Below are 12,429 nucleotides of genomic sequence, written 5' to 3' on the forward strand. Positions count from 1 at the left end.
TGGGTGAGGGGAAACTGTGATCTGAATATATTGCTGGTATATATATATATATATATATATATATATATAAAGTAACACTAAAAATAAGGCATATGGGTATTTTGCCTGCGTGTACACATGTGCATTACTTGTGTGTATGTTGTCCATGGAGGCCAGAAAAGGGCGTCGGATCCTCTAGAACTGGAATTACAGGTGGCTGGAAGTCTCCAGGTGGGGGCTTGGAATCCTCTGGAACTGCAGCCACTGCTGAGCCACCCCTCCAGGCCTGACTCTATTATTTTCTGTGATACCATAATTGGAAGTCATCAAATATTTATGTTCATTTATTTAATTCTGTCTATTCCTCTAAAATGAAATTCAGATGTATTCCAAGGGAAAGGACTTTGTAATTTGGTTCACTTTTGCATTCCTGGACTCTGGCACAGAACAAGTAGCAGGTGCTTCATGAATATTTGTTGACATTTCTTTGGATGGTGCATTTACACTCATTTCTTCTATGGTATTTTAGTTTCTGCCATTGCACTGTAACCTCCAAGGGAGAAAATTACAGTACTCCACTCCTCTATCTCTGAGTACTGAGACCTGCAATTCTGCTAATTTACAGACAAGCTCAGGCTTCTCCTAAGAGGCTGTCAAGGACCCAAAGGTGCGTGGTAATTCTATTAGTTAATAGCGTGACTGAGGCAATAAAGACAGATGTCAGAAATGCTTTTTAAGTTACATTCTTTGGGTTCTTGAACAGCTGAAATCGCAAACTACTGCATTACAATTGGGCAAGAGCGAAACGTTGACTTTTTTTTTATTATTTGCATAATAGATATCCTAGATATCCTTTCTCGCGCTCCAGGAAACTGAGCTCCTGCAGCAGCTCATCTGCCCGACGGGGGGCGGCAGTATCCCAGTAACTCACTTCTTGAAGATGTGTAGGTGGGAGGAGAGATTCGCGTTCATAATCTTTTTGACTCTACCCACTTTCCGTAGCGCCTTAGCCCGCTCGAGTTTCAATGCGCGTTGTTGCTGGACGAAGCTGAGTCCTATACAGCGCTCGCAGCTCTCCCGATCATGGCTTCTTCGAGTTCCTTCACCTATTATTGTCCTCCATCTTCTTCCCCTGTTTGGTCAGAACCGCTGTATAGTCTGAGACCTGAGCACGCGCGGGAGCGGTTGCAAGACGACTCAGTGGAAACAGTCACGTCCATAGAACAGGTGAGGTGGCAGGACTGGGCGAGGCGCCCGCGCGGGGCCTTCTGGGAGTAGGAGTCCCATATGTAGGCCTGTGTGGGTGCAAAACTCTCCATGGAACTACAACTCCCGTAGTGCACTGCGCCCCCGCCCCCGAGCTCTAGGCTCCCAGATTGGGGCTTCTGAGTGGAGCGTTTGCGGGGCTTACTTGGGTAGGAAAGGGTTGTTGTCAGGGTTGGATTTGGAGAACAGGACAGTACCCCTGTCCTCTCTGCTTCGGAAGTTGTAAAGAATCGTGTGGTGTGTCTGGAGTCCACAGCAGCCTGGGCAGACCAGGTAGCCCGCTCCGTTCTGTCTAGATGTCTTGAGGTTCTAGGACCGACCGCTCACTTTTCCTTCACATGCTCGCAGTTTCTGGACATTTAGGGGACCGAACGGCCGGACTGTGGTCAGGGCATCCCAAAATCGATTTAATTTCTGATCTGCCAGGTCAGATTGAGGCCTACCGCGTGGTGGGTAACCGTTTGAGCACCTGCTGTTGAACGCTGGGAAAACAGTAAAAGATAAACAGCCCCTAGGCAAGAGCCTGGTTGGGGAAGACAGACTGGAAAACTGTATAGTTCGGAAAGAACAAAAAAGTATGGGGTTTGAGCTGCTTGTGAGTCACTAAGGCCTAGGGTATACCAGACATGCCATTTTGAAAAGTGTTTAAGGTGTGAGTAGTGAATTTCATTTTTCTCCCTCTCCATTTGGAATTGTTCCCAAATTGGCGGTTGTAGAGCTGTTTACCCATCTGTTACTAGAAGTGGTCAGGATGAGTCTTGTCACTAAGAATGGGCATGCAGCCACTTACTAAGATCTTACTAAGCTTAGTACCCAGGCTTAACTGTGGAGGGACCCGCTTCATCCTTCCTGCCTTAAGGTGGGAGCCTCTATTTAGGGAAAACTAACAGCAAATAATGATTATATAGATTTGTAATTTTCATGTGTGTGACTGTGTGTATTTTGTGTTTGTGGGAGTTGATGCCAGGGCGCACCATGTGGGTTTGGAAGATCCGGCTGAAGTTGGCAGGCTTGCATAGCAAGCATCTCCACCTTCTGAGCCACCTTGCTTGCCCTAAAGAAAATTCATAACAAAACAAGGGATTGGACACATGGTTATTCACGTAGTCGCAGAGGCCTTGTGGGCTTTAGGGGTAATAAAGGAAACTTACTTTTTGACTTCAGCTCTCTGACTTAGTTAACTGTTCCCCACAGAAGTCTTTTACAAAACATTGCAAAGAAATCTTTCATCAGTAACGAAAACCTGAAGGCTCTGGGTTCAGTCCCCAGCTCCAAAAAAAAGAACCAAAAAAAAAGAGTTGCAGTTAGTAGGAAGGTGGACTGGCTGGTTTGTGTGTCAACTTGACACAAGCTGAAGTCATCAGAGAGGAAGGAGCTTCAGTTGTGGAAACGCCTCATGAGATCCAGCTGTGGAGCATTTTCTCAATTGGTGATCAGTGGGGGAGAGCCCAGCCTATGGTGGGTGGTGCCATCTCCAGGCCGATGGTTCTGGTATCTATAGAAAAGCAAGCTGAGCAAGTCAGGGAAGCAAGCCAGTAAGCAGCACCCTCCAATGGTCTCTGTATCAGCTCCTGCCTCCAGGTTCCAGCCCTGGCCTTCTCCAATGATGAACTGTGATCTGGAAGTATAAGCCGCCAAATCAACCCTTCCTCTCCTATTTGCTCTTTGGTCATGGTGTTTCGTCGCAGCAACAGAGACCCTGACTAAGAAGATAATGTGATATTTCATTTTTTAAAAATCCTTACTTATTTTTTCATATGAGAACACTGTAGCTGTCTTCAGACACCAGAAGAGGGCATCAGATTCCATTACAGATGGTTGTGAGCCACCCTGTGGTTGCTGGGAATTGAACTCAGGACCTCTGGAAGAGCAGTCAGTGCTCTTAACCACTGAGCCATCTCTCCAGCCGGTGATACTTCATTTTTATGGCTTCCTCTGCATTTTAATAATCACCACACTGACCATTCATTTGGTTCCAGCGGAGTGCTCAGTGCTCTCCGAATGTGTCACTCAGTTCTTAACACATTCTGACAGAGAAGGCAGAGGCTCAGAGAACTGTCTGGTTAGTGGCTAACATAGTGCAGCCATAAGAAATAACATTGCTGGGAGGAATTGTCCAAGAGCGTACTGTGAATTTTTTGGATTTGACCAAAACTTCCTCAAAGATTTGCTGACAGCTCAGTTTTATGTCACGACAATAAGGATTAATGCTTGCTATCTCATTACTTGGAAACCTTCATTTATTAAACAGTAATGTAAGAATTTAATAACAGGAGTAAAACTTGTAAGGAGTGCAAAGAGCTCTTTCTCATGAGGCCTTCTATTCTGTTCATTTACTTTGAGGAAATTCTTGAGGGCACGAGTGATGGCTCAGTGGTTAAGAGCATTGGCTGCTCTTCTAGAGGACCTGCGTTCAATCCCTAGGACCCTACAAGGTGGCTCACGGCTGCCTGTAACTCCAGTCTCAGGGCATCTGATGTCCTATTCTAGCTTCTAGGGGTTCTTCCTGTATGTGGTGCACAGACATAGCACTCATACACACAAAAGAATAAAATGAAATTTTTTAAAGAAATCTCTTAGGTGCTAGACACCGCTCAGACACTTGGCATGAGTCAGTGAACAAAGGACATGGGTTTGATGTTTTTAAGGAATTTTAAGAGAATTGTTCCAGGCCAGGGAGTCAGCCAATTAAGGAAAGAAAAGCATGAGGAATGGGGGTGTTACTTTGGTAGAGCATGTGCTTAAACATGTGCAAGGCCGGATCTACAACCAGTTCCACAGAGAAGGGAGGATAAAAAGGAGTTTTCTAGAAACTTAAAACACAGTGAGCGGAGGGTTGCCAAGGATATCATGCTTGATCTGATCGTGTTTGAAGTATGTGAGGGGACCAAATGGATGAGCGTTCTGGGCTGGGAAAGCGTATGCAAAAGCCTGAGGTGGGAGTGTGCCAGGTGAGGACAGGCCAGGAGACAGGGGATGAAATGGAATCATGTGTGGCTATGGCTGCTGAGTTTGAAAGGGCCAATTGAGTTGAGAAGCCACTGGCTGGAAAGCTTGCATTTACCAAGCATACTCACCGTAGATCTTTAGATTTGCCTCAGGAAGTAGATCTGTATTAACAGTCTCCCTTGTCTCTTGTGCTGGGATTGAGCCATGAAATATTGCTAGAAGTCAAGAGAGTGAAGGATGAAATCAGAGCATGTCCTCACTCCTGCAGTGCTGTGACCTGAAGTTTTCCCAGGCTTAAATTCAGATCTCCAGTACCTTCTCCAGAGACCCTTACTCTCTCTCAACACTCCTTCCCTAACCACTTTCAGACCTTTGAGCTGCCAGGACTCAGCAGTGACACACTCTGAATCGTAACTTAATAGAGTGCTCAGGTTACTGTCAAGAATCGTATATGTGTGTGGGGAGGAGGGGTTGGGCTGGAGAAATGGCTCAGCTGTTGAGAGCGTGTGCTGCCTTTCCAGAGGACCTGACTTTGGTTCTTGGCACACACGGGGTGGTTACAACCTGGAACTCCCACTCCAGGGGTATCTGAGGCCTCTGCTCTCCAAGGGCACCCACACTCAGGGGTGAATAACACACACACACACACACACACACACACACACACACACACACACACACAGAGATTAGGGTGGAGATAAGAGGCAGGCTTGGGAGGCTCTTGCACTGCTCTTGGTGAGAGGTGACAGACTGCTTGTCAGGTGTAGCCAGTTTCTTGACAGTTGTGAAGGTCTATCCCTTGATAAGGATTTTGCCAGTGGATGTGATGCCCAAGGGCCTTTTCTGAGTAGATAGCAAGGTGAGGTTGTGCTGTTAACTTCCACCCTCATCATTATCCTGCCATCGGAATCCCCTTATTGCAAACTTCAAGTTACTGTGAATAGTCTCAGTCTCAGTGGTGGCCTTGCTAACACTTGTTTCTAACTGCTGTTTGTTTTCAGTTTACCCTTGAACAGAGAGACAGAGAACAAAAACATCTTCCACTTTTTTTCTTTGGACAGGGTCTCTCAGTCCTGGAACTCACCCTGTCCATCAGGGTGGCCTTGAACTCAGAGATCCACCTGCCTCTGCCTCCTAAGTGTTGAGATTAAAGGTGTGTGCCACTGTCACCGACTGAATCTTCCACTGGAAATGAAAGGGTTGTTTCTGTCAGACAACTCTAAGGGGAATGTGAGATGGTATTATTTAAATATCAAATCTAGGTAAATCTGAAAGGGAGGGTGAAGTTGGCTATGGTGGTGCATACTCCATAATCCCAGCACTTGGAGGATGAGTCAAGGAAACCATAGTTCAAGGCCAGTTTATGCTTCGTTGCAAGACCCTGTTTATAAACAAACAAATAGGGTTGGAGAGATGGCTCAGTGGTTAAGAGCACTGACTGCTCTTCCAGAGGTCCTGAGTTCAATTCCCATCAACCACATGGTGGCTCACAACCATCTGTAATGGGATCAGATGCCCTCTTTTGGTGTCTGAAGACAGCTACAGTGTGTGTGTGTGTGTGTGTGTGTGTGTGTGTGTATCTTTAAAATGTTGTATGTACTTTAATATTAAAAAAAACATAAATAAGCAAAAAGAAAACTGGGCTGGAAATGTAAGGCTCCTAGGTCTACCAAACAAAAAGAAGTCTACATATTTTTCTGGTTAGGATGAAATACAAGCACTTTTAGACCTTCAGGTATGTAGCAAAGGATTCAAGTGCCTGTTGAGAAAAATTGCATTTAAATTTAGGTAACCGTGGGCCTTGGGATATAGCTTGGTGGTAGAGCTATATGAGAGGCTGTAAGTTCAACCCCTAGCACTGCACACACACACACACACACACACACACACACACACACACACACACACACACACACACTTATATTTTATACTTTATGTAGCATTAATTTAGAAATGTCATTATTCTTTTATCCATAAGGCGATTTTCTTAAAATTCTTTGTTTCTTTTTATTATCACCACTTTTCGAGCAATCAAATGTGTTTTTCTAGATCATATGAGTAAGATAATTACCACTGAAACCAGGCTTAATCCCAGCATTCAGACAGAGGCAGGTGGATTTGAGGCCAACCTGGTCTACAGAGAGAGTTCCAGGACAGCCAGGGCTACAGGGAGAAATCCTGTCTCAAAAACAAAACAACACAAATTACCAGGTTGAGGACTGACTCAGGCTTAGTAGAACAGGTCTTTAATCCCATCTGCTTCAGGGTTGGAGTCGGGCTAAGGCAGGAGGATGGCAAGTTCAAGCCCAGCCTGCATTCCATAGTGAGTTCAAGGACAGCTTGGGCAATTTAGTGAGACCCTGTCTCAGACAGTAAAAGGGTCGGAGACAGTGGGATGGCTCGACTGGTGGAAGTGTCTGCAAGACGGAAGTAGAACGCCAACTGCTTAAAGTTGTCCTCTGCTGTCCTCACATGTGCTGTGGCTTTCACACACACACACACACACACACACACACACACACACACACACACACACACACACACACACTGATAACATGAATATTTAAAAAGGAAAGTTTCTCCTCTTTCTGAGTTTTTACCTTGAACTGTCTGGGTCAGAAGAGATTAGCAAGAGAAGCCACACAGAAGGTCATTAACATGCATCTCATGCTGATACCCAGAGAAGTTAGTGACTCTCTAAGAGGTGACTTAGTTCTGACTTGAGCAAGGTCTTTAACTGCAGTGTTGGGAAGCCTGTGACAGGAAGGTGACCTGGAAGAGGGCAGAAATCAGTAGTAAGGTTTGTTGTGCGGATTCACACTGTGCTTTGAGGAAAGGAATCTGGAGTTATCTTTCATGTTGGGAGGAGGGTGGTAGTGGAGGGGAGAGGAGGATGCCAGAGGAGGTGGAGAAAGATGGAGATGTTCTTTAGAGATGGAAACTTCCTCTTACAAAGGAGCAGCTTCCGCTCTGTTTGCAAAGCTGTGTCTGCTGCTGCTCAAAATAATCAGCTCAAAATAATCCTCACGCCAAAGAGGCTCATGGCCGGCGCTGTGCTTTGTCTCCTGTGGTCTTATTGTGAGGCATGGGTTCTGGTCTCCCACAGTCTTCTTTTGGGGTGACATACTCTACTTGCCTATATTCCTCAAATATTAAGTTATTTGTCCAGGAAAATGTTTTGCTTCTTGAACATTAGAGAATTTTTTTGTTATCCTTTCAGTTGAGAAGAGGAATAGTATGGTTGGTGTTTTTAAAAAGTAACATTTATGAATGAAGAAAGTACTTTATCACGTTTAAAAGCCTTTTATGGCTTTGGAGATGGTCACACAAGCATAAGGATCTGTGATCAGGTGCCCAGCACCCAGGTAAAAGCCCCTACACTGGTGGTACTGAGGCAGGAGGATCCCTGGAGCTCACTGGCCGGCTGTATAACTTCAGGTTGGTGAGCTTCAGGTTCAGTGAGAGACCCTGTCTCAAAAGTAATGTGGAGAGTGGCTGAGGAAGGCACCCAGCACTGACCTCTGACCTCCACAGGGCTCACAAGAACACACAGGCACACCTTTTGATCTAACAAACATGAGCATGCATCAGAGTCCCTAACGGTTTGTTAAAAACTGGCGGATGGACTCCATCCTCCTAGGCTCAGTATGTAGGTCTGTATTGAGACTACAGAGCTTCCGGTTCTCACTAACTTATCCTGGTTCCCAGCTTCTGGGATGTTAGTTTTCTAGCACAGTTCACATGGGGAGGCCTCTTTCTGCTTTTCCTTTTCATGCTCATGTTTAAAGAGTGTGGGTGAGCCAAAGGCAGGCTCTGGGGTGGAAAGTCTCTTTTGTTCAGGAATATTCTAGACACCTACAACATAGAGGGAGGATAACAGTAGTATTGAAAAATATTTCTTTTTTTCTTTTCTTTTCATATGTGCGTGGGTACACATGTGGAGGTCAGAGGTTGGCCACATGCCTTTTTTCTCTGTCATCTTCCACCTCATTTTAGTCACTGTTCTATGGTTGTGAAGAGACACCGTGACCACACAACTCTTAGGAAGAAAGCATCTAATTGGGGGCTGGCTCACAGTTTTAGAGGTTTAGTTCATTATCTTCAGTAGAGGGAGCATGGCAGCATAGGCAGGCTATGAGCTACATCCTGATCCAGAGAGACAGAGAGACAGAGACAGAGACAGAGACAGAGAGACAGAAACAGACAGACTCTGGGCTTGCATTGGCTTTTAAAACCTCAAAGCCCAACTCCAGTAACGCACTTCCTCCAACAAGGCCACATCTCTTAATCCTTCTAATCTGTTCAAATAGTGCCACTCCCTAAGCACTCAGGTATATGAGCCTTTCTTTTTTGGACTATTCTTTTTCTTTCTTAAGATTTATTTGGTTTTTGTGAGTACACCATTGCTGTCCTCAGACACTCCAGAAGAAGGCATTGGATCCCATTACAGATGGCTGTGAGCCACCACGTGGTTGCTGGGAATGAACTCAGGACCTCTGGAAGAGCAGTCAGTGTTTTTAACTGCTGAGCCATCTCTCCAGCCCCTTGGGTACCATTCTTCAAACCACCACATGCTATATTTTTTTGCCACTTTGGCTACAGTGGCTGGCTATGTGCTTTTTATCCAGTTCCATAGAGCAGGAGCAATAGACGTACTATGCCTGGCTTTAATGTTGTTGCTGTGGTCACAGACTCAAGTTCTTATGTTTCTGTGGCATAGTCTCTAGGCCATCTCCCCGCTCCCCAGCCTAAGAAAATATTTTACTGTTTTTTGAGGCATGATCTCACAATGTAACCCTGGCTATCCTGGAAGTCACTGTGTAGATGAGGTTGGTCTCAAAACCCACAGAGATCCACCTGCCTCTCTCTCCTGAGTGGAATTAAAGGCATGCACCACCACACTCCACACTTGGTGAGAATATTTCTTCATAATAAAAATAGGAATAATAATTACTTTTATTGTTTTCTCATAGTTTATTATAGAATTTTGAACATAGCAAGGTTAAAGAATTTCATGGTGAAAAGCGTATGCTCACCATCTAGATTCTTTTTTTTTTTAAATATTTATTTATTTATTTAATGTGTGGGTGAGCACACTGTCACTGTCCTCAGACACACCAGACGAGGGCACCAGATCTCATTACAGATGGTTGTGAGCCACCACGTGGTTGCTGGGAATTGAACTTGGTACCTCAGGAAGAGCAGTCGGTGTTCTTAACCACTGAGCCCTCTCTCCAGCCCCCATCTGGATTCTCATGTTAACATTTAGTTTTACTATTTTAGGGGGCAGACTGGGGTTAAAGAGTTGAGGGAGGGTCTTGTAGCTTAGGCTGGCCGTAAATTCCTAGGTCTCTGTGTCTGAGTCCTGTGTGCCAGAATAACCCCGCTGCTTCTGGGATCTTTCCCCTTTCCCTTCCCTCTTGTGGCATTGGGGCTGAACTCAAGGCCTACACTCAACACTGACCCAAACTCCGCTTACCTGCCTTTTATTTTCCATTTGTTTGCCTCACTGGGTATCTCCCGCTGCCTGGAACTGGGATCCTCCCTCCAAGCTTTCCAAGTGCTGGGTTACAGGCACACACCACTGTCTCTCTCTAGTGGGTTTCAAAGTAAGTCGCAGATGTCAAGACAGTTGTTACACACCCATTAACTGGAGTTTAATATTAACATATAGTTCATGCAAGATGTAATTTATACAGAATGAAATCTGCATACAATCAGAGTAACATTTAAACGTGCACTTAGTTTGGCAGGCGCTCATTCCTTTGTACACAAACCTATGTCAAACCAAAGCATCCCATAATGCTTCTTCCTAGTTGGTGACTACTCCCAACCCCAACCGCAAAGGTAACGGATGTCTGGTTTAAAAGAAAAAAAAATTTAGCCTCTTCTAGAATTTTATCTTTTCCTAGACATGGTTTCACTGTGTAGTCCTAGATGGCCTAGATAGAACTCACTATGTAGACCAGGTTGGCCTGGAACTCAGAGACCCATCTGTCTCTGTCTCTTGAGTGCTGGTATTTAAGGTGTTTGACTGCATGTGAGTGTGCGTGTGCGTGTGATGTGTGTGTGTGTGTGTGTGTGTGTGTGTGGTGTGAGTGTGATATGTGTGTGAGTGTGGTATGAGTGTGATATGTGTGTGAGTGTGATATGTATGTTGAGTGTGTGATGCAAGTGTGATGTGTGTGTGTGAGTGTGATATGTGTGTGAGTGTGGGAGTGTGATGTGCATATGAGTGTGAGAACTTGTGTGTGACCTGTACTCCTGTGGAGCTCAGAGGATAACTTGTTGGAGTAGGATTTCTCTTTCTGGCTGTTGAGGCAGGATCTCACAGGCTGTGGTTTCTTGCTGCACTGAATTCTCCAGGCTTGTAGGCCAGTGAGCATCCAGGCAATCCTCCCGGCTGCCTCTCTTCTCAAGTACAGATCCATGCCACTGCACCCAGGTTTTTTATGTGAGTTCTGAGAATTGAATTCAGGTTGTCCGGCTTCCGTGGCAAGCACTTTTACCCACTGAAAGACCCTTGCTTTTATGTAGCCAGAATGGCCTTGATTTCATGAGTCTCCTTCCTCACCCTCCCAAATGTGACAGTCAAGAGTGCATTTTTGTTGTTTTTCGAGACAGGGTCTCATTGTGTAGCTCTGGCTGTCTTGGAACTCACTATGTTGACCAGGCTAGCCCGTAACTCACAGAGATCTGCCTGCTTTTGCCTCCCATGTGCTGGGGTTAAAGCTGTGCGGCACTGTGCCTGGCTAAGGATACATTTTTAAAAGATTCTAAATGATGTCTTATGGAGACAGAACAGGAACTATGTCAAAGATTTTCTTTTAATTATTAGTTAAAGAAAACTGTTGATGTGTTCATTTGGAGAACTGAGAGTCTCACTCACTTAGAGTCAGGGAAGGCATGTGATGAATTTATGAATTAATGAAAAGTGTTAGCCAAGTGTGGGGGACTGGAGTCCGTGGGAAGGGATCAGGTTTATTCACGGGCCAGCATCTTCAGAAGATGGAGGGGTTATGGACCTCAAAGCTCCATCTCAGGTAATTCAGGGGCACGGAGGGCTAAAGGGAGGAAAAGGCTATGTAGGGGACAGTACTCAGGAAGGCCATGTCCAGTATGGAGCTATCATCATCCTGGCTCTTTTTCCCTCAGAGGGGACACCTCAGTAGACTGCAGCCTCCTCAGGCGAGTTCCTGTGTTTTCTGAAGTTAAACTTCAGCGTAATGTATATGCTTTTTGTTACTCGGGACACAGGACTAAGGACCAAGGAGATGCATTGCCTGCTTGGATGGTGTTGGAAGGTCTCAAGGTGTTCTGGGTTCTTAAATCTGGAGGTTTTTTTTTTTTTTTTTTTAAATATCTTAGTCATTTAGGTGTGCCTTCTATCCCTCTAATACTGAGTAATACTGAGGAGTCCAGGTGAAAGGGAGGGGCCATCATCCTGGCCAGAGCCACTGGGGAGAAGGCAGCCTTTCTTCCCAAAGGAGAAGGGGGTGCTGCGGAACCCATCACACCCCCAGGATAGTGATGGCTGTGGATGGGAACTGTTTACAGCCCTGTTGGTTTGCTTCTTAAGGTCTTTCACTGTCTTCAGAGTTGTGAAATAGCTGAGGTGTGGAAGACATATGTGGCTTACATGTATATCTGTATACATAAATTTTATATACTTAAAACTTTATGTATGATTTTTGTCCTAAAAATTTGTGGGGGTGGGGGTTGGTTTGATTCAAGACAAGGTTTCTCAGTGTAGCCTTGGCTGTCCTGGAACTCATTCTGTGGACCAGGCTGGCCTCAAATTCACAGAGATTACCTGCCTCTGCCTCCCAAATGCTGGGATTAATGGTGTGCTACCACCACCCAGCTTTGTCCTGAAGTTTTTAAAGCTATTTGAAGATATTGTCCCCTAAGAATGACTTTCTTCTATATAAAGGCAACAACATCATGGCTAAGAAGAAAATAACCTAATTCAGTAGTGCCATCTAATATCCAGTTCATGTTTAATTTCCCCTTTTGTCCAAAGATTTAATAGAAAAATGAAGTATATGCACTTATTTGTGTGTACATGGGAGCAAGAACTTGTGCACATGAATCACAGTGTGTTTGTGGAGGTCAGAGGCCAGCTTGCAGGGGTCAGTTCCTGCAGTCACGTGGGTCTCAGGGCTTGGCGGCCTTTACCCAGTGAACCGTCTTGCTAGCTTCTGCTTTTCTGTTTTTGTCTTTAATAGCCTTTGG

At 45.2% G+C, this 12,429-nt stretch overlaps 1 protein-coding gene across 2 annotated transcripts in view; it reads left to right on the forward strand.

Annotated features, from left to right (window-relative positions):
* Window positions 1-927: 927 nt before the first annotated feature.
* The window catches only part of Fntb (farnesyltransferase, CAAX box, beta), an 85,285-nt gene continuing 73,783 nt past the window's right edge, over window positions 928-12,429 (forward strand). The window contains exon 1 of one of the 2 annotated variants that reach the window (XM_032907975.1): window positions 928-1,206. In XM_032907975.1, the coding sequence (XP_032763866.1) occupies window positions 1,063-1,206 (144 nt within the window). In that variant the 5' untranslated portion in view covers window positions 928-1,062. The remainder of the gene's footprint in view (window positions 1,207-12,429) is intronic. The other variant, XM_032907974.1, reaches the window with a different exon arrangement.

Source organism: Rattus rattus, chromosome 7 (assembly GCF_011064425.1).
Source record: "Rattus rattus isolate New Zealand chromosome 7, Rrattus_CSIRO_v1, whole genome shotgun sequence".
NCBI classification, from domain to species: Eukaryota; Metazoa; Chordata; class Mammalia; order Rodentia; family Muridae; genus Rattus; species Rattus rattus.